We start from the raw sequence: 26366 nt of genomic DNA, 5'->3' as shown, positions 1-26366 counted from the left end.
CTGAATTCCCCTCTTTGTGTTTACACATCCGGGTTTCCCTGTTTGCAGCCCATTCCCCATTTAGGAGCCATTTTGGACACAGATCAGTAACATGCATGTAAACCCCGACCGACCTCCCGATGCAGCGGTGCTACTATTCAAGTGAATAACCTCAAAAAGAGCGCTGAGCTTTCGTCTCGGATGCTTTAAACGCTTTCCATTCGGTTTTTGGATCCACTTCCGACGCGAAATGCTGCCCGTATTACTGGACTAACAGTCAGTTAATCGCTCCTATCTTCTCTTGCAACATTGTTGCAGCGTCGCGGCTATTGACACGCGTTGTGGTGGTGGTTAGGCTGCTGGAGGGACCGGAGGCCTGTGGTCGTTTTGATCCTGGACTGATGTTTCGGACAACCTGAGTTTTAATGTTCGCGACGGAAAGCGGGGGAAATATCGGTCCTGAAATAAAAACGGAACATGTCTTTTTCATGGCTGACTTGTTCACTTCTTCTGGGAACTTTATGTGCAGGTAAGCTGCTTTTTGTTGGTTCTGAATTTGCAACAGTTTTGTTCCCCGAGTCCGGAGCAGAGACATTTAAGTGTGTAATTTTTTGCGGTGGAAATTTCGACCCGCGAGCGAGTTTTCGTGTGTTTGTGGCTTAAACTTTTGTTGGCTGTAGATACTATCGGTCAGCGGTGGGGATTTTATTCTCTTACCATAATCGCCTTTTCTCTGTTTGCCCCCACAACCACCTCTAATTCACACACGGGAATTATTCGAGGGAAAGCTGAGACTTTTTACGCGAAGAAAATACACGAAACGGCATTAAATACAGCTTTTTAGGCTGAATAAATTCCCCCAAATATATCCAAATGTAAAACTGTTGCGTCCCCCTCGGCTTTCCTAACAGTGGCAGGAATAGAAGGCAGCAGCTGCATCAACATCCTGAAACCTTATAGGCTACATCAGGTCTGCTCTCCTGTTTGTGGTCACAGCCTCAACAAGAGCCTTTGATAACACCGTTTCCCCGAAAAGGATTTTCATAAATCAATGTGCGTTTGATTTGACGAGAGAGCAGCTGTTGTGTGAAGTCAGGTCTTTACCTCAAATTGAGGTTACTGTTACACAGTTTCGTCTCTAAAGCCTGTGATTTGTAACCCCGTGAAATAGAGCATAAGGGGTTGTTTTTTCTTTTGTTTGGTGATTTTCTTTGCCATTGCTTGCAACTCATATGTGTGCTCCCAACACGTTCATCTTTGTCCCCTAGCTAGGCATTCCCTGTAGTGCTTTTGGGAACAATAATATCCACTTTGCCTTTCCACTTTCCCCCCGAACTGTAATACATTTTTTATTCAGGCAGCTGTCAAATAGCGCTGTGGCTAATGCCTTTATGGTTTATAGATTAGGACTCGGAGTATATAGTAAGCTGCTTCTCCAAATTCATGTTGTTGTGGTGTAAGCCTCAGTAAGTGACAGAGGGAGGGGGGTTGGGGAATGATCTTGTAGTAAAAGTCCTCCCGGATCATGTGACCACAGATATCAGAAATGCCATCTCGGCTCAATGGAGCATTGAACATCTCGACAGTGTGTGTGTATGTTAATCTTTACTACCTTCATTTATTCAATACTTTATAATGAGAATGATGTTTGGTCATTGCATGCACCCCCTTATTCTATAATGAAATCCATTGTACGCTGCCGGACAACTAAATGTATGTGTGTGTGTGTTAGTGGATGCGTGCCTGTGTGTGTAATGGGTTGATGGGGGTAACGCTGGGGGATGGGCGGCCTCCTATAGGCAGGGATTTAAAGAGACAGCCACTATTTTTTCTGCGAACAAAGATTAGGCATGAATGTCCGAGAGCCATTGTGAATTACATGTTATCTGCTGCTGAATTAATCAAAAACACCTCTTACATATGTTCCTTCAGTGTGTCCAACACTAAATCCCAAAGAGAACATCTTCAATCAGGAATTGTAGGAGACTGAAAGCTTTTGTCAAGTTTCAACTTGGTTATAGGGAAACTATTCCTGCTAAATGACAGTAAAAGCCCTTAAAGAAAAAGCTCCTATCTGTGTTTCCAGATGTGTCACACTACAGCAAGTCCTTATCTATAGAAGTAGCACACTGGTGGTTTTCTATATCACAGCAGGGCATACCATTGTTTTTCTGTTGCTAATTAAATTGTTCCCTTCTTTTTAGTTGTTACTCTCTGAATAGATATTTTAGTGAATGGGATTAGGCTGAACTACAATTCAGCAACAATTTCTATGCCCAGAGGAAGTCCCTTTTCACTACACAGAGCTCCCGAACTTGGCCGTGTGCCACAGTGATGATAGAGGCTCTGCTCAGTGATGTTTCTTCGTGGCATCGAGCAGATCCTGCACCATATGTCTGTGCTTCCGCTGTTGATTTCCAATTCATTAAGACGTGAGCTGACTGAGGCCTTCTGTCCTTCTCAGGGTACAGTCTGGGCGAAGCAGAGACCCGGGGAGTGTGTGTACTACAATGATAACTGGCGTACGGAGAGGACCAACCAGAGCGGCTTCGAGCGCTGCGAGGGGGAGAAGGACAAGCGACTGCACTGTTACTCCTCCTGGCTCAACTCCTCAGGGACCATCAAGCTGGTGAAGAAAGGCTGCTGGCTGGACGACTTCAACTGCTATGACAGGTGGGGTCACTGAGCGAGGTCATCGCCACCTTGCATTTACATTTATGTTTTAGGTATCTTGTATCCAGAGTGACTGGCAGGGAGTACAACACAAAAATCATCTTCCGTAGATGCATGTAGTTCAAGACAGCTATGGTTCTTTGACACAGGGCCTTTTCAGCTGCAGAAATAAAACATCTAATGCTAAAACATGTCAATCAGCCCATCAAATGAAAAAATAGGTGTTTCTGGCTTCTCAAATGTTAGGATTATGTTATCACTTTAAATGTATTGTCTGTGGGTTATGTCCTTGTATTTGGACAAAACAAGCAATTTACACATGAAAATTATGTCCGGCATTATTCCCTTTTTTAAGTAACATTTTGTACAGATCATACGATGGATCAGCAGATTTAAATAATCAAGAATCATCCGTTGAAGCCTTACAACATCCCAACTTGACATAAACCAAATCATAAAATGAAGATATGCTGGATATATTATCTGTGACCTATTTGCATATAGATTTGTTTTTACATATTTGCATTGCTTTGTCACAAATATAAATCTCAACATGCATTACATTCACGCAGTTGCCAGTTTATTATACAGACTGGGTGCATCTGTTATTTAGCCGACTCTTGTTGTTATAAGCGGGGATGAGAAAATAATAAAACACCTTTTTTAGTATGAATCAATACGTTTCAACAGCTCCACAAACTACATCCTCCAAAAAGATTATACAGTTAAATCATCTCCTCTGTAAAAACAGATTCGACCAAGATGGCCCATTATTACCTTCATGCGGGCAGGATGTATTGCTGTTGTGTATATATATAAGACTGACTGCTTTAGCTGAAATTGCACTCAATAAACTTGTGACTTAGTTCAAGTCTCAGCACACATTACGTAAATTGACAAACACACATAGCCACCTCTATGAATACTTTAGACATACACACAGCAAATGAGCTTATATTAAAGGAGTATAGTGCTGAAACGTCTAAAGCCTCTTATTTAATCTTGACTATTTTATTAACTAAAATGGCTATTTCCCCGAGCCCAAGATAACCTATTCAACTACTCCTTTGTCTGTTTCAGGGTACAAACCCCATAGATATTACATATTCAATTAATCGCGAAAAAACAGAAAATGTACACATTGAATAATTTGATATCTTAGCAAATATTAAATAGTTTTACTGACAAGTTACTCATATAGTTGATGAATTATCCAAAAGCTATCCATTTATTTCTGAAGAGTGAACAACGACAGACAACTTGTATCAAACCAGCCAAAACCTAGAAGGAGTTTGGCCCACTACATCCACACATGGAAGTATCTACACAAACACAGCACTCGTATTAAATGTCTGAAACTACCCAAACATGTTGAGGTAAACTGAAGTGATATGAAAATGCAATTTCCAATCATGTTAAAGAAGCAGACTCCATTAGATGGTGGAAGTGATTTCAACAGGAAGAATTCATGTTTGCCAAATGCTCTGCAGCCAGCAGAGCTCACACTCCTTCTTAGTGGGAGTAACAGATAGTATCTGTATCGCCGGTGCAGAGTACAGCTTAGTGTCCACAGCCCGGCGATGGCACAGAGATACGGTGGCACCCGGCCTCGCAGGAGTTTCTAAGTCAGGAGGAGAATTTCAAACTAGCCTTTATCAGCAGCCAGTGCAGAGCTGTGCAGCGTGATCAAACTTTAAATATTCAAACCACAACATTGTGAACAAGCTGGTGTTTTCTTGTAGCTCATGAAGGCCAGCTGGAGAAAACAGGACTGTAATAATATCCCCCAGATGACACATTTGTGCTTATAAAGAATTAGTCATTCGCCGCCAATAGAACAGGTAGTTCTTTAGCAACGTGTTAGAGCCTCATTCAATTGTGATTGTTAAAGGTGGTTTTCGTGCTGATGAGTGACAGTGGCATGCCAGTGTTCATCAGCTGAAAAAGCTTAAGCCTGAAGGGCTGTTTGCTTTTACTCTCCATGGATAAAACGGATCAGTAACAAAAGGCTCAATCAAATAGTGACAACAAATAAAAACAGTGGTTGGGAAATTTGAGCAATTTTGGAGACAAAGTTAGAAAGATGAATAATAGCTTTTAAGAGCAGTAATTTAGTCACTTGCCTAACGTTTTAGAAACCCTGTGATTCATTTGAATCATGACAGACAGTTCAATAATTGTGTATGTTGATAATTTACTAGGTAAACAAGACGATATGTTCATATTTAAATAGATTTGGCTCATTTATGCACCCTATAATTGAGTCTTTGTTGGCTTATACATTAGCAGCTTTACCATTTTCCAAAAGCAACGACAGGACTGGGTTAAAGTCAGAGATATGAAAATGAACCTCGACAACAACAATGATGTTCTTTGCGTAAAGGGTGGATTTACAGCAGAAGCAATCTGCTCTACAAACACAACGTTAGTTCTACTGTTATTATGAAAAATGCTTGACATGTATCTACTTTCGAGATATGGTTGACAACGAAATAATTCAGGTGTGTCGTCTTCTTCTTTCAGGCAAGAGTGCGTCTCCATGGAGGAGAACCCTCAGGTCTTCTTCTGCTGCTGCGAGGGCAACTACTGCAATGAGCGGTTCACCCACCTTCCTGACTTGATTGGAATTGGCAACCGAGGTGAGCGGCAAATGCATCCCACATATAGTACAGGCAGAAAATAGGTCTTTGCTTTTCCCCTCCGATTAGTGGGAGTGAAGCCTAGCCTTACATCTAGTAGTAAAAAAAAAAGACATTGTGTATACCACACACAGGCATTTTACACAGAATTGCTATTTTCTTTCTTTGTAAATATTGCTAAATCGTGCCTGGTTGTAAGACATTTGGTAATCAACCTTTTAGTTTTCTTGTAGGTTTCCTACTGAGACTAAAAAAAATTATCTTATGGTTGTTTTCACATTTTTTTGGTCTTTTTTAAAACTTTTTTTTTATCTTTTTACTTCACATCTTTGCTTAGATTCTTATCTATATATATTATGATTTCTTTTTTGCAATTTATCTTTTATTTTATTCTAAACTGATGGAACTCAATTTTGCCCAGGATACATAACAACATCTTTAGATGCATGGTATGATTCATATACTCAATTTCCGCTGAATAAATGTTTGAAAGAATACGATTTGAAACACCTTTACAAGCCTATTTTCCCCATTCTTCACACTGGAGCGACTCAGTCAGTGGAGATCAAGGCCATATCATCTAGATAAAATGTATTTTTTTTATATCAGCAGTCACCGAGGACAGCTTGTGGTGCTGCTTATGACCTACATGTAATAAAGCTGACATACTGTAATTATTCTGTTCCTCCTTGACAGTGAAAATCCGGCCTCCGCCCCGAGTGCCCTCGCTCCTCAACGTGCTGGTGTACTCCCTGCTGCCTCTCTGCGTGCTGTCCCTGGCCCTGGTGCTGGCCTTGTGGATGTACCGCCACCGCAAACCTCCCTACGGCCATGTAGACCTGAGCGAGGTGAGAGAGGCCATACCCCACCCCGACTCTCGTTTAAAGTGCTGCTCTGCGGCTCTGAGGGATCACTCATCCCTGCATGCTTGTTTCTGTACTGCTGGCGACTGCTGCTGCTGCTGCTGCTGCTGATCATAGTCACTCTGTTCTGTTATACTCCTGAAGGATTTTGTACTGAAGGGAGGAGAAGTGCCAACATATTTAGATCAATTTAGCAAAGGGTGAAGACTTGATACGACTCATAAATTCACATTATCGTTTTTATTGCTTGGTTGTAAATTCATTATCTTTTTTAATCTGTACACTTGATATCTACTGCACAGCTGTCCGTCCTTGGAGAGGGATCCCTCTGGTTGCACTCGAAGATTTCTTATTTTTCCCCGTTAATTGTAGGATTTCTTTGCAAGTTTTTCCCTTGTTCGCTGGAATGGTCTAAGGAAAGGATATAGTGTGTTGTACAAACTGTTAAGCCGCCTGAGAACAATTTGTAATACTGTGGTACAGGGGTTAAGCAAGCGTGTAGTCAACATGTTGAAGTGTCCTTGGGCAAGATATTCAACTCTCTCAACGCTCTCATGGGCAGGTCTACAGTATTTAATAGTATGTACGTTTCTTTTGATAAAAGCGTCTTGATAAAAGCGTCTTGATAAAAGCGTCAAAGAAATAACATGTAGTGTGAAATATAAAATATAAATAAACCTTCGTAGATTGATTGATTAACTGGTCTTCCTCATCCGTTATTCAGGATCCTGGACTGACTCCTCCCTCCCCCTCGGTGGGTCTGAAACCGCTGCAGCTGCTGGAAATCAAAGCCAGGGGCCGCTTTGGTTGTGTCTGGAAGGCCCAGCTGATGAGCGAATATGTTGCTGTAAAGGTCTTCCCTGTTCAGGTATGTCAATCATTCATGGCACTTGTATTTCTCTTTGATTGCTGCATTGTAGCTCCAGTTATTTTTCCCACATCTATTAACATTCCTTTTGAGCCAAAGCCAAGCATCCAATTCTTTGAAAAATGATTTACCACCTGTGATCTTTGAAATCCTCAGAGACTCCTAACCATCTGGAGGATTACATATCCTCATGGTTGCACAATAATACATTTTCGACCCATTTCTGAAGTTGGTACTGCCTAACAATAGCATACAACGGATATTTGTTATATTGGTTCACGTTTGTACACATTTAAAAAGAAAATATGTCATTTCTGGTTACCATCTTTGTTTGGGTGCAAACCGGTGAAAATCCTCAGTGGCTAGAATGGATGGAATATGTTTTCATCCATGTGGTTTGATGGTGATTCACATGCATTTATAACAGCAACAAAGTATTGTTAAATCACAACATAACTGGCTATATAGGTTTTGGCAGGTTGGATGCTTAGCAATGTAACTTGAGTCTAATTTGTATACTCAAGAGGCACACACTGGGGCTTTGGGCAACATATAATGAAAAAAAGCCCATTATCTTTAAAAGTGCTCGTATGAATTGTGATATCCTAAACACTTTCTTATCTGTGTGTTCGAATAGGACAAGCAGTCATGGATAAACGAGCGGGACATCTTCCTGACTCCGGGGATGCGACATGAAAACCTCCTACGTTACATCGCTGCAGAGAAGCACGGCAGCAACCTGGAGACGGAGCTGTGGCTCATCACCGAGTTTCATGAGAGGGTGAGTGCACTGCCTCCTATATATATATATCCCCACATATAGAGCATTGGTGCTGAGGTACAGTATAGGGCTTCTTTGTTTACTAGAACTGCTGGACTTTTTCCAATATTGGTAGAAGCCTTTTATTTACAACAAGCGCTTCGCAGCTTTTATTAAAGTGGATTTCATTACTTATGGCACTTCTTCTGTACACAGCATACCTTAAAGCAAGGAAGTGTGTTTCTTAGGGTGTTTTTCAAAGCATTTAATGACATTTCTTTTTACAGGCAATTATGTGTCGAGTGTTACTTTAAGTGTTCAAACGTGTGTGTGTGTGTGTGTGTGTGTGTGTGTGTGCCTGAAATGATACTGTCTGATTAAACACCTCGAGGCTACCAGAATATCCTGTTCATCACTCTTGTCCACAAAGGTATTAATACATCAAAACAGGATTAAACGATAATTACCATGCCCACAAATGCAGCATTACGTTTGTGTGATGACCTTCCAAAGCTTGTCCTTGTATCACCTTACATCCATGACAAACGTCTTTAGCTCCGGTAATTGTCTCAGTGCCATCTGTTCATGTGTCATTTGTTTGCTTTAATGTTTCTTTTTTTATCAGCATGGTATTTTAAGCTCTATTGTTTGAATTTAGACGCCTCTTGTAATTCTTCCAGACTATGCTTTTCAGCTGGCAAATGAAGTAAAACATGGGACCAAAAACCATCTATTCCAGGGTTTTAGTTGGCTCAATAAATGGACACTAACGGTATCTGGGAAATTGGTTCAAATTTAGATTCTTGTTCAGTTTTTAATCCCAGTTTTTGTTTGTGTACAGGGCTCATTGACGGACCACCTAAAGGGGAACACTGTAAGCTGGGGAGACCTGTGCCACATAGCAGAGACCATGTCCCGCGGCTTGGCTTACCTCCATGAGGACATTCCCAGCTACAAGGGAGAGGGGCCCAAACCCACCATCGCCCACAGGTAGAGACACAATGCACCTTTACTGCCTTTCCCGAACCTCAACACACTGAAAACCAGAGCACAACTGATTGTAGTTAATAAGTACTGCCCTCTCCTGGTTGTGTTAGTATGTGTGAGTAAACATGTATCTAATTACAGCACTTTAATGAGTTTTGTCCTGAAATGAATTTCCCAGGGACTTCAAGAGTAAGAATGTGATGGTTCGAGATGATCTGAGTGCAATCATTGGAGACTTTGGGCTCGCTGTACGATTTGAACCAGGAAAACCTCCAGGAGATACTCATGGCCAGGTAAGGAATCTCTTTATTTCCACTAATGTAACTCACAAACTGAAATAAGACGCCTCAAGCTGTTTCTGTAGGAAGCAAGGGATTCAACAAGCTCTTCAGATTTGGTTCCAAGAAAGTTAACATGTGCATGGTATACATCTTAAACACAACTATTAACCTGAAGATGAGCATTATGATGATGAGTAAAGCACTTATGATACTTACAAAGCATTGATCCTGGCTAAATAACTTATAATAGTTTTGAGGTTACTTTGTTGTCTGTTAGCCCTGCAGTGAAGCAGGATGCTGTTGTATAATAAAACATTATTTCCTGTTACTTTAATTAGCGCTGTTGGGTACAATAAGTGTCTTTGTAGCCACTGGGTTGATGCTTTAAAAAGACTAACTTCCAGGAATGTTACCAGACGGCATAACTCTTGAGAAACATCATATTTGCACATACTCATATTTATTAGAATCCGTTGTCTTTGCAGGTGGGTACGAGGCGTTACATGGCTCCAGAGGTGCTGGAGGGAGCCATCAACTTCCAGCGAGACTCCTTCCTGAGGATAGACATGTACGCTATGGGCCTGGTGCTGTGGGAGCTGGTGTCCCGCTGCACAGTGACAGACGGTGAGTCAAACAGGGCAGGAATGCCGCTTCAGTCACAGGTGAAAGGTCACTGTGCTGCAGGCTGACCTAATAAACAAAGGATTAGTTTTCCTTTTTCCTGGGAAAGGCTAAAGGTGTAACGTTTGTTGTTACTCTTTAAATAGGGTTTCAGATTTTCATCTTAATGCTGCACTGTTTTCTTACCCTGATCACCGTGTAACGCTTTCCATCCTGCGCCCTCAATGCCCCCCCCCTGTACAGTTGGCGAGTACATGCTACCGTTTGAGGAAGAAATCGGCCAGCATCCCACCCTGGAGGATCTGCAGGATGTGGTCGTGCATAAGAAGATGCGTCCAGCCATCAAGGACTGCTGGCTCAAACATCCCGTGAGTAACATTAGAAGAATAGCTCGCGCTGTTTCCAGAGAAATTCCAGGATGTCATGCATCCTTTATTCCAGTAAATACAGCTCGATCATCTAAGGTCACAGTTCTCCGAATTTGCTGATGTTCCTGAAACTTTTTTCAGTTACATTTAATCCTTCAGGCCGCAGAAAAAGGGATGCATTTCTGTCCCATGGAATTGATTTGAATTTAAAGTTGGGTTTTATACTAACTAACCAGAGGTGGGAGAAGTACTCATCCTGTACTTAAGAAAAAGACCATAGTGTAGAAGTATCAGAGTGTAGAAATATCAGAGTGTAGAAATACTTTGTTACAAGTAAAAGTCCTTTACTCAAAATGTTACCTAAGTACAAAAGTATTGGCATCAAAATATACTTACAGCTTATTTTAATGACTTTATATAGCGCAGGGTAGCTTGTGAATTTACTCGAGGTGTAACTAAAGTCTTGTCTAAGTGTGTTTATATTTCACATTGTAAATCCAAATCTGCAAAGCAACTCAAAGTATTAATAGTACAAATGTGTACCTCTGAAGTCCAAAAACACGTCTAAATACTCAAGTAATGTACAAGTATCTCAAAATTGTCCTTAAGTCCAGCGCTTGAGTAAATGTACTTAGATACTTTACACCACTGATACTAACTCTCCTGTGTCTTCTGGTGTGTGGCTGCAGGGTTTGAACCAGATGTGTGAGACCATTGAAGAATGCTGGGACCACGACGCAGAGGCGCGATTGTCCGCCGGCTGCGTGGAGGAGCGCATCGGCCAGATCTCCAGGACGACCAGCAGCACTACCTCAGACAGCCCCGTCTCCATCGTGACGTCTCTCACCAACGAGGACCTACCTCCCAAAGAGTCCAGCACCTGAACGGGGGACGCCACCTTTCCCCCTGAGCTCCTGACTTTTTATTTCTCAAATCCAAACTCAGCGGATCTCCGTGAATATTTAAAAACGTTTAAAAAACAACAACTAGCAACTTGAATGCAGCTGCTATTTCCCCCCAATACTGGTATTTCAGTTCATTGGTGTTTTAAGTCGGATCTACTACTAACACATCCATCTGCTGTAGTTTTGAAGTAGTAATAAGTTATGCGATGGGCACATCTGATAACAACCATGTGTCAAATCCTAAATATCGTCATTACCTCATGTATTTCTTTCGTGTTAGTCTATTTTTATTACCTCATAAGTTGTTATCTTTGTCGTTTTCCTGTCTTGGTCATGATCTTCTGCGGCCAAATGAAACAAACTCTTGCTCCAAACCTCGGTCGACGTGCTGCACACCTCGGAGGAACCCTTTTGAGACTGTTAAACAAAATATATTCATCTTCCTCAGGGGTCGAAGCTTCTCGATTCTTTTTAACTCGAGTGTGCTCCCTTATTTTAAACCTGTGAATGCCTCAGAATGAATCAGATTCAAAGAAATCGGAGCACAGCTGTTTTCTCGCAAGGGAAGAGCTGAAACGGGAGCTGAGCAGTTGTATTGGACGTTTGGACTTTTTTGAAGATTTGGGACAAGCGCCTTGTCCCCGGGGAACTACCTCTCAGGTATCCAGTAGGCTTCTTTGGAACATTTTCTCTAAGTTGAGAGCCATGCTATCCAGCTAGCTATCATGGACGTATTCCTGGATTTTATTTTGTTTTTTAATTGTAGAAATGTCAGAGTTACTCCTTTGCCAGTGCCAGGGGCATTGACGGATGCTGTCTGGAGTTGCAATGTTACACATTCTTGATTTTAACTGTCTGAGTGAGTGAGCGAGCGAGCGAGTGAATGAGTGAGAAGTTGAAGACTAAATGATGTGAGATGGAAAGAGCGTGTTTTTAAAGTGAGAACCATGGACAGATAGTTGGGGTTTATCCTTGAGGGCCATACTTGAGTAAGCAACATGTCTGTTTTTTAATTTTCATGGGTGTTTGTTCAATAGACTCAGTCGGACACCAGTCCCCAGATACCTCAGTCACTGTACATCATGCAAGGAGTGCTCAAATGGTTGCCTTTGTCTCAAATGCAATGCCATAGTTGAACCATAACATGAATACCATACATTGAATGTCCGTTATGCTGCTGTGACTATTCCAGGATACTCAAGGATTTGTAGATGTACATGTATTCTTTGTTAATATAACGCTAATGATATTATGTGAGGCTAATATTCTGTTTTTGTGTTTTTTGACTGGGTAAGCCCTCAGCTGCTTACTCTTCCAGACTGACCTCAGATATTCTGACAAGTACCTCAGGCTTTTTCTACATGTATATCAAGTTGTGTTATGTATTTTATTGTGTTTTAGTAGTTGAGATATTTTATTGCCGGTTGGGCCTCTTTGTCTGTGGAGATTTTTTTGAATAGAGCCTGACCAGTCGTCACGGTGTTTATGCTGTACAAACCTAAAAGAAGAGAGGCAGATTCTTGTAAATAGACCTGTAACACACAGTTGCCGAACACTGATCTGTTTTTTAAAAATACAAAATCAGGGCATTATTGTTCTCATTTCACAGAAATTGAAAGGGATTTCTCAGTTCCACCTCGACATATTTAATAGTAAGTTGACTGACAACTAGCCCTGTGATTTATTTTATTTTCTATATAAACATATATATATACTTTTGTTTTTCAAGAATGGTGGTTGTTTTGCAGATTTCTATGAATAATGGTATCAGTTCCTCTGAATCAGAAGCTGTGTAGGTAGCACTTGCATTTAGAAAGCTTAGTATGTATATCGTCAAAAATACCACAAAAAATCCCTAATGGTTTGGTGCTGGCGGCTTCTGTGATTGGCCACTTGCTGGAAATGCCAGATTGAACAGTATTACCTCAATATTAACCCGCTGATGTGATGTTCAGACCTGTTTGGTGATAGTTTAACCGCGTTGGACGACACACAGGCTCATCTGTTGTGCTTTGACTAGTGCTGTGAAGAGATGGTGATTTTAACAGTTTTAACAGTGGTCTGTGACGCTTGCTCCTGTGCAGTTTGTGTTGAAGAACATCAATCCATACATAATAATGGTTTTAGTGTTTGGATATCATCAATGTGTCTATAACTACATGATTGAATGATTTATAATGCAGCCCCGTTGTGATTCATGTAAACAGTGGCATGTGCTAGTCCCAGGGTCCAGCAATATTTATTATACAGCAATAGTCACTTGAATATCATTAGTTTAAGTAGTTAAACTCAGCTGTGACTTAGCAGTTTTTCTTCTGCGGATCAATAAAGTTCATCTCATCACACCTGGATCGTGTTCTGATGAGGACACATGTTAAACCTCCCGATTGAAGAAATGCTGTGGGGTGAATTTGTTGTGTGTTAGCAGAACGGGACCCAGGTGCTTTCACGTATTGTGCCAGAAAAAAACAACGATCTCAAAGGAAAATCTGCCGTTATCGTTCGTTACCTCCAAATGCTGTCTTACACCCAGCTCTTCTGAACAGAAAACCAGTTACCTCATGCAGTACCTCGTTAGTAACACTAACATGGAGTCAGTCTCATCTTCAAAAACTAAGAAAAGACAAAAAAAATCAATTATCGTGTATATATTTACTTGACAAGTGTAAAAGGTTTCTTCCTTTTCATGTGTGAATCCTGTGAAAGCAAAATTCTTTCTATTTTTTTTTTTTTACAGTCAACATATTGTTCATCTCTCATAGTGTGTATGGATGTTTGACTGCAAGTGTGTGACCTCTGTTTATGTGAACTGTGTGTGCGCAGTGTGTCAGTGTGTGTGTGTGTGCGTCTGTTGGTTGGTTTCACTAAAACAGTACGAATGGTAATTTTATCTGTGAGTTGAAATGCTTAGAAATATAAACTAGATGAGAATACATCCATCTTTTTGTATATTGAAATAAAGACAAACACTGATTAACCATGTAAATTATTCACAGTTTCTCCTGACTACATGACAAACAAATATATTTTTGAATTAGAGTGATTTACTGCTTTTGAAATACAACTCTTCTGAGGGAAAACCTTCAATTTTTGTTGATTCAAAATTATATTTATATCAACTTTCTCAAACACTACTTATCCAGGGCTTGTCCTATTGTTACATATCTACACTAGAGGGCAGCAATGGTGTCAGTAGGCTGTGGCCTAGTTTATCAGTATAAGAAAATACCCATTGATCAAAACAACTTATTTTGCAAATAACATATTTACATTTTCAATTTATAATTTAATGATGTGATCACTTTTCATAATGACTTAATGTTTTCTTTCCTAATTAATATTGATATTCTTTGTGTCTGATAAAGGGTCTTACATTGTAAACAAGACTTATGTTTGGGATGCAGAAGTGTCACATTTTATTTGCTGCTGAACATGGACAGAACAATGGCGTGCCCAGTTTAAATATACAGAAATTATTTAATTAATGTGTCAAAGGTAACATATTAATATATAGTAAAATGCCAAATAATAACAATTTAAATGTACTACAGCACTGGAGGCTTGTTTTAACTAATCTAACAGAGTTGAGAAAGGATCTATTTCAGATAAGTAATGGGAAATGCTAACCATACGTTTGTCATCGAAACAAAAAGTAAAACAAGCGAAAGAAACGTAATCATTTGGCAACATGGGCAATACTGTATATTGCAACATGAATTAAGGTGTGGCACATTTGTCACACAACAAATGTCCTGTGCTCATGAATTGACATACAAGCCAGCAATATAATGTAATGTCTAATCGTATTGCAAGTCCTTATAATATAAAGATTCTAAGAAATGTAAACATGACCGTTTTTAGCACATTCAGGGGCAATCGTACAATCCATCATCCATTGACATGTTATGTGATAGTGTCTCTTAAATGTTTATTTTTGCAGGGGGGGGAAAGAGTTATAATTGCACGGACGCATTATTCCAAGGTACTCACAAATGTAATATCTTTTTTTTACAACATATTATTTAAACCATTTTGGGAAGTTAATGCATACGAATCCAGTTCAATCCGTTTGCAAAATGTCCGCTTGCACCTGAACGCAGCATAGTTCCTTTCCGTTGAAAACATCTGGCCAATCAAAACGCGTCTCTACCGTCACGTGATAAACCGACTGGTAATTTACGAATGACTTGAGAGTTGCTGATTGTGGGCTACTTTCCGATGTACAGTGACTCAAAGCGCACAACTTTCTGCCGCTGTTGGAGTTAGTTTTTTCTAACGGAAATGCTCGTCGGTTTTCACAGACTTTATTAAGTTACATTTTGTTTGGATACCGTGGCCATTATGTCAGTAAAATGCAGAGCAGGTGAGTTGAAGTAGCGCTTTTTTTTAAGCCTGTGCCAGCAAAGCAGTCTATGTCCCGGGTCGACAGCATCACTTTTTCATTGCAAACTGTCCGGAAAAAGAAATGTCGGTTTCGTGTTGCTGTCGAGTTCTGTAATTAATACCCGAGATGTTGATTATTTTTGTTCATTTAAATCTGTGTTTTTCTCTATTTTCCTTGTATTACGGTTGTGTTGCATTGCTGTTATGTATTGACCGTATAACGTTATTTTACAAACAAGCTAGCAACAGCAACACAGTGCTTAAAGTTGTACCGTTAGCCTACCTGTAAGTAATTACAAAAAGTAAATCATATTGTGAAAGCGAATAACAAAATGACCTTAAATATGTTATGCTTGCTGTAACGTTAAACACTAAACTTTGTGTAACTCTCATAGTTTTTATTTATGTGAAACTCACATCATTAAATGTAAGTAGGGTTAAGTGATTATCTGTCTGTTACAGGACACATGTATTGACTCTTTATTAGATGTGTACATGTTTTACTTTGCTTATCAAGGGTTACTATACAGACTTTTAATACTTTTCTTATACAGTAGATTAACACATTTGGAAAAGAAACTCCCACTCACAAAGACAGACCATCTTAACCCATCTTTTTCTGTTTCAGCCATCCAAGGACCAGGGCAGCGTGTTAAGTTCAGGGGCTAGCTGGCCTGCTGTACCCCCTGTAAAGGGTGGCTGCTGGGATGCTACGGAAGAGCAGCAGTGGTGCTGGTGGTGGTGGAAATAACCAAACCCAGGGTCTACCAAGACATCTATCCAAGGCCCACACAGTATCTCTGTCTGCCGGATCCACCAAGACCTGGGATATGGGCCGCAGCTCCAAGAACCCCAACCCTCTGAGCAGCATGGGGCTCACCTCCCATCTGGTGGGGGCTCCAGGAGTGGATCCAGAGTATGTCATGCATCTGGTGAATGATGTACGGGGCTTCGCTGATGTGCTGCTCAACCTAAAAGAGGCTTTCCAGTGTAAAGGTGAGTTCAGGGGGAGCTGGAATGCAGAGGTGTTTGTGCAGGAGCTGCGGGGGTCAGGGGGGGAAGTGGAAAAACCATACAAGTCACAGTTGAAGACAGTAAATCCACCATTGGATACTTGTTACCCAAATCAATGTTGCATGTTTGTTGTAAGCTATGGGTTATACAGATGTAGCACTCCAGATAGGACTCCACCCAGCGGATTCCAACCGAAAACCCAGCGGATCCCAGTGGCTGGGGGCGTTGCCAAATTGCTAAGAGGGCGTTGCCAAATTGTATACAGATAACAGTATTGCACCTTTTGTGTCACTTTTCTCTCGCCTACTTCTACTTAAGTTGGGATTTCTTGCAAATCCTACAAAGACTTCCTTTCAACTAACCCCAGATAGTGTGGGAAATGTGTGGCATTAAGTGAGTAGTTGAAACAATATTCATGGAGCATGATAAGCGCAAGAACGTAAGGCTTTTTCACTTGAGTAAGTCCTTAACTTTGATAAGAGGCTACTGCCTGTGGAGCACATATCTGTTCTATGATGGATTTTTTCTTGTGTACTTGCTGACCATATATCTAGAAAGGAGCCAAGGATGATGCAGATAGCTAGAATTCTCTAAAAGAACATTCCATTGTAGATAAACTTGTATTGTATTGACAAGTTTTCTTAGTTTGGCCAGTTGTTCACATGTATCACAGTTGCTTAACGCACCAACAGCTTTTTTTTAAACAGTGTAACAGTGAACTTTTTTCTTTGACTCAGGCAGTATATCACAAACACTGTCTTCGTTCTGCTTTGATGCCTTCTGTGCTGCTAACACCCACAGAACATAGTTGCAGTCATGGCACCGTAAAGGATTAAGAGTTCAGGAAAGCTCTGTGCGTTTTTCTGATATAACAGATAGAAAACCACAGCTCAAAGTTTGCCACCATGACACACAGCCAGAACCACCTGGAGTGTTGGTGTACAGTGTGATAACAGCCTCACCGCTAACATGCCGGAGCACTTGCAGGGTTGTTAGCCTCTTAACAGCTACACAAACCCACAACGTGCTTCACACACGCACAAGAAGTAGCAGACACCAGAGCGGACATAGATTACGAACGTTTTCTCTGTTTTTCTCACTTGGGTTTGATGGCTTTGCTCTTGTTTGCAGACACACACACACAAACACTCCACCCACACACATTCTCACATAGTGTTTAACAAGGCTTCCTACTACATACACTAAAAGTGACTTACTGTATGTCATGTATTACTTTTCATTATCAGTTCATTTGTGTATTCTTTTATTCAATTACTTTATAAATGTGTTAAATTAAAGGAATCCGGAAGAAAGTGACATTTTCAAGTTTTTTTATCTACTTGACAATTAATCAACTAATAATGTAAGCACTTATTTTATTAGTTTTTTCATTTTATAATAGCAATGAATTAAATCAAACCATTGCTTAAAGTCATGTAATTATATTTTGTTGTGTCTTCACTGTTGTTGTTTCATTGATAGAGGATTTTTCTTCTGTGTAGTCAATCATTTGAGACTTCCACTGTTCCACAACTACTACTAGTGCTGCTGCTGCTGTTGGGTTAAAAGGCACATACCTACACTCTCACACACACTCTCCCATGCTGGGGTCCAGCTGCAGGTTTGGGAGTGGGAGTGAGTTGTTTAGCCATTCCTCTGGCGGGAGGAGTGAGGCCTCTGTGAGGAAGCCTTGGCTTGCGTCGTGCTGAGTGTTGCTCTGAGCCATCGCGAAAACATTTGGGATATTTGCCTCCCCGTTAACAACAGCTCTTATTGAGCAGGAGATGGAGTCATACAACACGACCCTATCATTTAATTCAGCTATTTGTCGTTTGGATTAGTGGTTTATTTACACTGACACAAGTAGCTTCGTCGAACAACTCAGACAAAATGCTGCTACTATAATGTGGTTTGCTGTCAAAGTAAACATTGAGACGTTTTTATTAGTAAGTCTGGTCTGATGGTCACGTTGTTTTAAATACACACTGTCATCTGACTTAGAATGCTACACACAGTAAACCAAAACTCAATCAACCACCTTAAAAGCTAGCAAGCACGGACACATGAATCATCCCTGAGTTGAAATGTGATTTAGAGACTGACAATGTTGAGTATTTATGATCATACATTCTTCTTGTCCCATACGTTGAACATCCTGAACATTGTTTTAAGTCTGGCTCCTGTTGGCTGGCCCTGGAGCAATCCAGGCAGTCGTCTCTTAAAGGCAGACACTAATTATCACCTTTGAATGCTTTTATCTTTGCCACAGTAAAGAGTTTTTATGACCAGGTTGACATTTTTATTCAATGTATCCTTCATTTAGACAGGAAGGTACCATTGAGGTTATGTTTTTCAAAAGGGTTCTGAGGAAATATTATCAGTAAATGTTAACTTGGAAGTCCCTATGTTCCAAATCACGTTGATTGGATCGCAGACACCTTTCCCAGTGTGCGATGATTACATCTATAAATAGATTGTATAATGTCTTGTTGTTTTTGTGTAAGGGATCAGAGAGGTTACACAGCTGGAAAAAGCAACAGTAGGTCCGTTTTCTTTATTGATAAAAACTCTGTTTTTGTAAAGCACATTAGATAATATCAGTCTACAGTACAGAACTCTGAATGTCCAAATTGACCAATCAGAATCAACTATGCAATAGGCCATGCAGTAATTCTAACTTAAAAGTGATTTTTAGAGTGAAAATAATTCAACTGAAATGAACATGCATGAATTGTATTAAATAAGTAATAAAACTACAATGAGGTGTATAGGAAATGTATATTTCTTTAAATAAAAAGCTGACATTTTCCACAACTAACCTATAAGTATTAATAGAGGTGTAATCTATATTTTCTTTAAAAATGTATCGCTAAACTAAGTTAAGTCAGGGTTACTCTTGCTGCGTCTCTGCCTCTAGCGTTATCATTGTTTGATTAGCAGCATATGTTAGTTTTTAGCTTGAAAAGATAAACAGTGTAACAGCAACAGGTCTCCATGTGATAGAGAGCTGCAGGAACAGGGCAGTGAGGGAAGCAGAGGAGAGGTCAGCGAGGCACATGCCAACTCTCATGTTATTCTTTTCATATTTGGAAAGCTCTGTCACTGGAGTACTGTGTGAAAAGACACAATACTTTATTTTGCTGAAAGGCCTGTCTGTTTGGTCAGGTCTGTATCTCCCTCAGCTTGCGCTCATAGCTCCTCACACAGAGACAACTTAGGGAGTTTAGCTTGGAAGATGCTTGTTATTCCTCTCAGGACACCCGCCACTTTTAAGCTGGAGGCGCATGTTTGGTTGACGGAAACCTGCAGGGGAACTGCATCAGTCACCGTAAGCTCCAGTTAACTCTACCCACCTCGTTCACACCCACGACTTCACACTTATTGATTCCCCAGGGTTAGATTGAGGTGTAATGTTACACATTCTCTCATAACCGGGCCCACACTCACAGCGCTCGCGAGAATTGTTTCCCAACAATGGTCAAAGAATGTAACCTAAGAAAAGAATGTGAGGCTGAGCTGTACGAGTTTTGACTGAGTAGGTGACCCCTGTCCCCGTCCCAGAGGTGATCTTTGTCCACTTGCACGTTCCAACACACACCATTAGTGAACCTTAACCTCTTACCGATCTGCATCACACTCAACATTTCATTCAATAACATGTCCGTTGACCCAAAATGGTGAATTACAATATCATTTTGACAACAGTCTCAACAGCCTAGCGCAAATCATAATTCTCTCTTGAAATGAGTTTACAGCAAGTTTACGGCGCTGCGCCGCCGCTATTTGTATATAGGGGAAACACTGATGGTGCATTCAACCACTCAGTACATTCTTGTATTATCAGTAAGCCATTGTTGTTAATAGTGAAGTCAAACTTCAAGACTTTTATCTTGAAATAACGTCATTCCATATCTTACATTCCCTTGATGTCGACATTACAAGTGTTTCAGTAATAGTCCTTTAGACAAGTGTTTAAAGAGCATTTAAGAGGCAATGTAATAAAAAAGAAATGCAATAAATGCCACAATGCTTTCTTCTTCCGGAAATGTTTATTTGAGTCTGCATTGCTTTGCAGAAGAAAGCTTGGTTAATGGTTTTAATCAGGATGAAAAGGGAGTCCTCCACACAGCCGAGCTGCTGTCCCCCTCCCATCCCCCCACTCTCCTGCATACTCTGCATTCCTGTAGAACAAATGTTCACTTGTAGCTATAGAGCCTCCAATAGACTAATGCTAGGTGTGAGGCAGATAGCTATAACAACTCTGCTCAAAATAATTCAGCCTTGATTTGGGGTCATAAATACAACTCAGCAGAGGCAATTTAGTCAAGGCTGTCTTTTATTTTTGTGAAAAGAGGACATTTGATACAATTTATTTATGGAATCAAAGGGAAATATGTCAAGGGAGCAATTAGAGTTCTTGAAACATTTAAAAAAACTGTCTATATATTTCTACGAGTATATTTAGTGGCTGAATGGTCCCTTTGGGAAACTCAACCTGTGTGTGACAGTTATCTGATCATCACAGGACAAACAAAGAATGTGGTCTTTTCCTTTATCAACTATACCACGGGTGTCAAACTCAAATACACAGTGGGCCAACATTTAAAAATGGGTACTAGTCGAGGGCCGGACTGGTTCAATGTTTATTGCAGAACTTATTGAAATGAACTTATTGCACATATTAAACCTGGAACTAACGAAGCTTAAATGATTGCCTATAAAAACAACATTAAACATTAAATAATCAGTTGCATTCATTTCTTATGGCTCGATCTGCAGCTTTTCCAGAGTCATTTCTTATGATTACATTTTTCCACAGGCCAACAACAGCTTCAACAAAACTATTTCCCTCAAAGAGAAAAACCAAACATGCCCTGTTGTCTCAAGAAACAAAGTGCAGAAGGAAACATCCATGTAAACTCAGTTTGCTGCTCTGTGATGCTAGTTGAAGCCAGATACTTGGCATCTCATCTGGGGTGCAAGTTCATCAATGTTTGGGCTCAGGCTCTGAGCAGAGGAAACCCTCAGGATTGAGTGAAGGTGTGCGTGCAATATACCGACGGGCCAGATCTAATAGTAATTAGACATTATCCTGCGGGCCGAAATTAAATCCACCAAGGGCCTGATTTGGCCCCCGGGCCTTGAGTTTGACACGTGAACTAGAGGAGTCATTTTACAAAATGCTACTGTTGCACATGCCACCTAGTGCCCATGCACTAAGCAAAAGCCCGGTTTCTTCATCTTTTGACATCCTTGATGTGCTTTTATTTGACCTGACCACACAGGAAGAACACGTGTACATTTCACTCAGAAACACTTCCTTTTGTACAAATGAGCTAAAACGAGACAAAATGAGGTTTGTCTTCATTATCGAGCCAAAACACTTTAGGAATGTTTGTTGAAAAATGTGCGGTGGAAGTAATGCACAGTGAGCAGGCCAACAGGGCTGGACAGGATGAGGTTTTCACTTGAAATGCCTTTTGTTGCAACAACAGATAGCCATCACGGTTATGTATGAAATTATAATTCCCTTTTACAGTTTCTTTGCTCAGGAGAGTTTTGAGTTACCTATTTGAGCCTTTCAGCCTCAGGTGAAAAGAAAAACAAAAGTGCCTCACACTTTACAGTCCACTTCAGGGGAAGGCAAACAACTCGCAGCATAGTTTCAGAGCATGTGGTTGAAAGCGTATTTACCTCCGATAAACAGGAACATTTTTCTGCATACAGTGTAGGGCTATGTGAGAAGAGGTATTAAATGTTATAAGGAGGAACATGTATAGCTGACTCACAAGCCTTTTTTCAACTGTTGGTGTCACCGTGACACTGATAAGATCAGGCTGGTCTCCAGTTAAACTGCATTGTTCTGTGTTTCACAGTACCAGTCTGTGTCTGTGTTGTTGTCAGAATGACAGACTCTGTTTCAGAGCACTGGGCCAAATCATCAAATGTTCAGAAAGGGTTTGTTAAAATATGTAGCGAGGTAAACAAGTCCCTGTGAGATACAAACGTTGTTTATCCAGGGACTTGTTGTTCTTTCTGCTCAAAAAGGGGATGTAGTGTAATATGATAACAAAAAAATGCTTTTGTTTTGGGGTTTATACATACAGCTGCAACAATCAATTGACAAAAAACTATCGCCAAGTTTTGTGATAATCAATTAATCATTAAAGTACATTCTCATGCACAATAGCAGAAAAGCCTGTTATGGAGATGCTTTAATTGGTTTTAAAATCATATTAAACCACATCTTTTGGTGTTTTGGTAATATATAATAAAAGAATGTATTCATAACCTTTTTCTTTGAGACACTGGACATTTTTCACAGTTTTATGATATGTTATGCACTAAACAATTAATTCATTAAATGCAGTGCTATTTAGAGATGATAAATATGCATGTAATTTATTAGGCTTATTAGAGTTAATACAGGCATTATATTCCTTCCATCCTTTTCTAGAAGAATGAGGCACATTTACAAGACGTAACAGCACCACAAATATCTCCCCCTTCACACACAAGTGCCCCTGCGCCGGCTGAAGTGGACACTTGCGGGTGGTGCCTTCAATTGAGAGAAAAGCCGAATTCTAGCACATAATAGTTTAATGGCCCGCTGCTCTTAGGGGAAAGAAAGGAGAGATTTGTTGGGCAGTAACTTTCCCCTGTGATGCTGAAGGATGTTTTTGTGCTAGCTTGTGGTCCGGGTGTGTTTCCTGGGGTGGGATTTATGGTTATGGGCTCTGGATGTTTGTGTAGGAGATTGGTCATGGCGAGGGGTGGATTGGCCAGTGAGCTCCTGCTAGCAGGGGGACGTCACTGCTGGCCATTGGGTCGACCCGCTGAAATGTATACAGCTACAGATACGAGATGGGGCTGGTGGTGGTGCTGCTGTGTTTTCGAGTCAAACCAAAAACAGCTAATGTTATGCTTACTCGGGTGGGAATTGAGATACAACAACACGCTGTCCCAACAGATTCTTACATCCCTCGTTTCACACGTCTGACAGAATGACTAATTTCTGTTACCTAATATTGTAGTAGTCTCCGTGACACATTCCCATACTGTAGTTACGTCGTTCCTTCAGGCATCTACTCGTAAAACTTCTCAAGGTGATGTCATCTCCGGATGAAAAAAATTGGCTAATAATCTAAGCTTTTATTTGTTATTACAACATAACAGTTTAAACGGAAAAAACATTAGTTCATTACATTTTTCAGGAACAAAATGTTTTCTTGTTTCCACTTCTCAAATGCTGATATTTATTTGTACTTCATATTATATTATATTTTTATTAAATACAAATAAAAAATATATGTTTTAGGAATATTTTTGTGTGTCAGACAGCATTTAAATCTCACCTTGATTGTTTTATTGTCAAAATAACTGACAGATTAATCATTTGCAGCCTTCATTACTGCTATCACAATTTGTAAAACAAGACAATTATCTTTGTATGGTTTAAAACTATTGTTTGTACTGAATTATTGTGTAAAACCAGTTTTTTCTTGTTTCCTTTACTGCTTTGTCTCACCTCCTTGTGTACTGAAGCCCTGTGAAAGACAGTGTGTAGATACAAGCATGCACCCTTGTCATGCACCTGCCGTAAAGTCCCCCAAACATGTGATGAAGTGTCAGAGAATTAGCGTGAAGTGTGAAGCCCGGACCTCACAGAGTTCAGCCCACTAGGCTGAGAGCAGGTAGCTGTTTATGGAGTGCCTGCTGTTTACTGTCTGTGTGATGTCTGGGGCCCCGCTCCGTCACCAAACAAGGCATGGGAAAAGCCAGAGAGGCACCCAGCAATGCTGCGTTTGTTTGGACAGCGGGGGAAACTAGTGTTTGGAGATAGTTTCCTGACCAAACAACTCCACCTGTCGCAGATCAGGTTGCAGCTCTGCAATGCAAGCAGAGTCTGTTACAGTGGGGATTTAATATCTGACCTTGTGGTTTGTGATTCAAGAGACTGGCTTATTTGACTCAGGTGTCTCAGATTCAGGTTTTCTCCACGTATTGCCAAGTAGGTTCACATAAACAAGCAGAGGTGGGACAAGCACTCAGATCTTGTACTTAAGTACTTAAGTAAAAGTAGAAGCAGTAGAGTGTAGGAATACTCTGTTACAAGTCCTGTATCCAAAATCTTACTCGAGTAACAGTGGGAAAGTACCAAAAGTAAAAGTACTCATTGTGCAGATTGGCCCGTTTAAGAATGATATATATTATTTGTTTTGATTATAGTTTTTAATTAATTAAAGTGGTAAAGTTGGAGCTAATTTTATTAAATATTGTGTATACTGTAGGGTAGCTTTTGGATTTACTCCAGGTGTAACTAAAGTCTGTAGTAAGAGGAATTAAGTTATTCGAAAATACAACTATTGTAAAAACGATACAAAAAAGGAAATACAAGAGGCTAACAAATGACCGTGGAAAAAAAAGAATATGAGCAGTATATCAGAATTTAAAGTGGACTCGCGGTGCCGTTTTTTAAAGGGATATGTGAGACGGACAAACAGTGGTCACCTCCGTTGGTAGGGGAGCTTTTATGGTGATGACTGAGTCCCCACGAGAACATTGTGTCACCGTTCTGGAATGAGGTAGACGGATACACTTCTAAAAGAAAACCTGAAAATCCTCACCCTCACTCCTTCCAGAGAGCAGACGGAGGAGGAGGAGGAGGAGGAGGAGGGGGGGTCCTGATGGAGAGACGGGGCCTCCCTGGTCTTTCGGTAAAACCCTGCGGCTGTTTCCCAAGCAGCGCTGTGTCACCACCAGCAGAGCTGCTCAGGCTTGTTTCGTGTCGGGGGGGGGGGGATCGCGTGTCCAGACAGGCCAGTTGATTGCCCGTTGTTATCAGTGGGGGGAGCGAGGGCTGTAACCTCTGTCAGGCCACCTGAAGATTTGGATTAGATTCTCTGCACCAGACACACAATGAGCTTTGTTCGACACAATGGGACCCCCATGCACACAACAATATAGGGCAGACATTAATTTAAAAGGTAAATGTTTGAGTGTAAAGTTGAGTCACCTCTCTTAAAGTGATACTCCTAAACAACACAATATTTTTACACGAGTGTTTGCAACAGATTGACAGCAGCGAAGTGGATTGTTCTGGATGGGTGGTTTGAGAAGTTTCTCTTGACCTTTATATCCCTTTTTTCTGTGGACACTGGTCACCGGTAGAATCCATTGTAACCAAAAATGACTTGAAGCTTACTTTAATACCAACTTTAAGTCTATGGGGGCTGAATATTGGGTGGTCCATCCCTTTCGTGAACCTTGGTAATTATGTATTATAGAAGTTACTCGCATGTATAGGCTACTTAATTGTTGGTAACTTTTGGAGACGTATAAACGCAACACGTGGATACACTTTCTGTTTTTTTTTATTCTGCTTTTTTATACGGGCTTTTTATGCCATTGATTTCCATGTGTTTACATACAGAGCAGCACATTCTCGATTTAAAGACCGTCAGAATCAAAGATGTTTCAAACGTAATGTTTTGATCTTATTATGTATGTTGCATTGCACACTAGACTTATGTGCAATGCAACTAGACATATGTTGTACGGTTAGGGCCTAGTAACATGGTCTTGTTGTTAAGTCATATAACAGTGGTACAAATCTTAAACGAAAGACGGTAAATATAGAGAGCTTTCAACTACCAGATGGGTGACTTATTTAAAAGTGTTACATACTGTTAGAGGTTAACCCCCGTATCATTATTGTATTTTTAACACTCAGCTGTCAGGAGTTGTGTATCAAAAATAGGAACTAGAAGCATGACTACTATTGTTGTCAGGCACATGTTGAAAGACTGTTGCAACATCCCAGGTTAAAGGCTGTTCTTGACCTGAAACGACAGAAGAAAGACAACTTTAATTATTTAATTCATATTTCTCCAAGCAAAATGCCAATTATTGAATGTTTCCACGGTCTTAAATCCAAACATCAACTGCTTTTCATCAGTTTTTTGTCTACGTTTTTGTACCTTTTCGTTTTATTGTCGTGTTTTAGTAACCTTCACAAACTAGAA

The 26366-nt window shown here is 40.4% G+C and overlaps 2 protein-coding genes across 2 annotated transcripts in view; both read left to right on the top strand.

Annotated features, from left to right (window-relative positions):
• Positions 1-27: 27 nt before the first annotated feature.
• Positions 28-13926, top strand: acvr2ba (activin A receptor type 2Ba). The gene is given in 12 exon segments (XM_034153135.1): positions 28-508; positions 2444-2472; positions 2474-2652; positions 5176-5291; positions 5988-6139; positions 6879-7022; positions 7660-7803; positions 8624-8772; positions 8948-9062; positions 9536-9674; positions 9915-10039; positions 10729-13926. Coding segments are annotated over 12 exon segments (1539 nt in total). The 5' UTR covers positions 28-456; the 3' UTR covers positions 10924-13926.
• Positions 13927-15138: 1212 nt separating this feature from the next.
• LOC117500223 (rho GTPase-activating protein 29-like) overlaps positions 15139-26366 on the top strand; it is a 31557-nt gene continuing 20329 nt past the window's right edge. Inside the window, exons 1-2 of the mRNA XM_034153016.1 lie at positions 15139-15307; positions 15956-16323. Coding sequence (XP_034008907.1) covers positions 16035-16323 — 289 coding nt within the window. The 5' untranslated portion in view covers positions 15139-15307; positions 15956-16034. The remainder of the gene's footprint in view (positions 15308-15955; positions 16324-26366) is intronic.

Source organism: Trematomus bernacchii, unplaced genomic scaffold (genome assembly GCF_902827165.1).
Source record: "Trematomus bernacchii unplaced genomic scaffold, fTreBer1.1, whole genome shotgun sequence".
Classification (NCBI taxonomy): Eukaryota; Metazoa; Chordata; class Actinopteri; order Perciformes; family Nototheniidae; genus Trematomus; species Trematomus bernacchii.
Note: the sequence above shows the minus strand (reverse complement) of the source record. Positions and strands in the feature narration are given on the sequence as shown.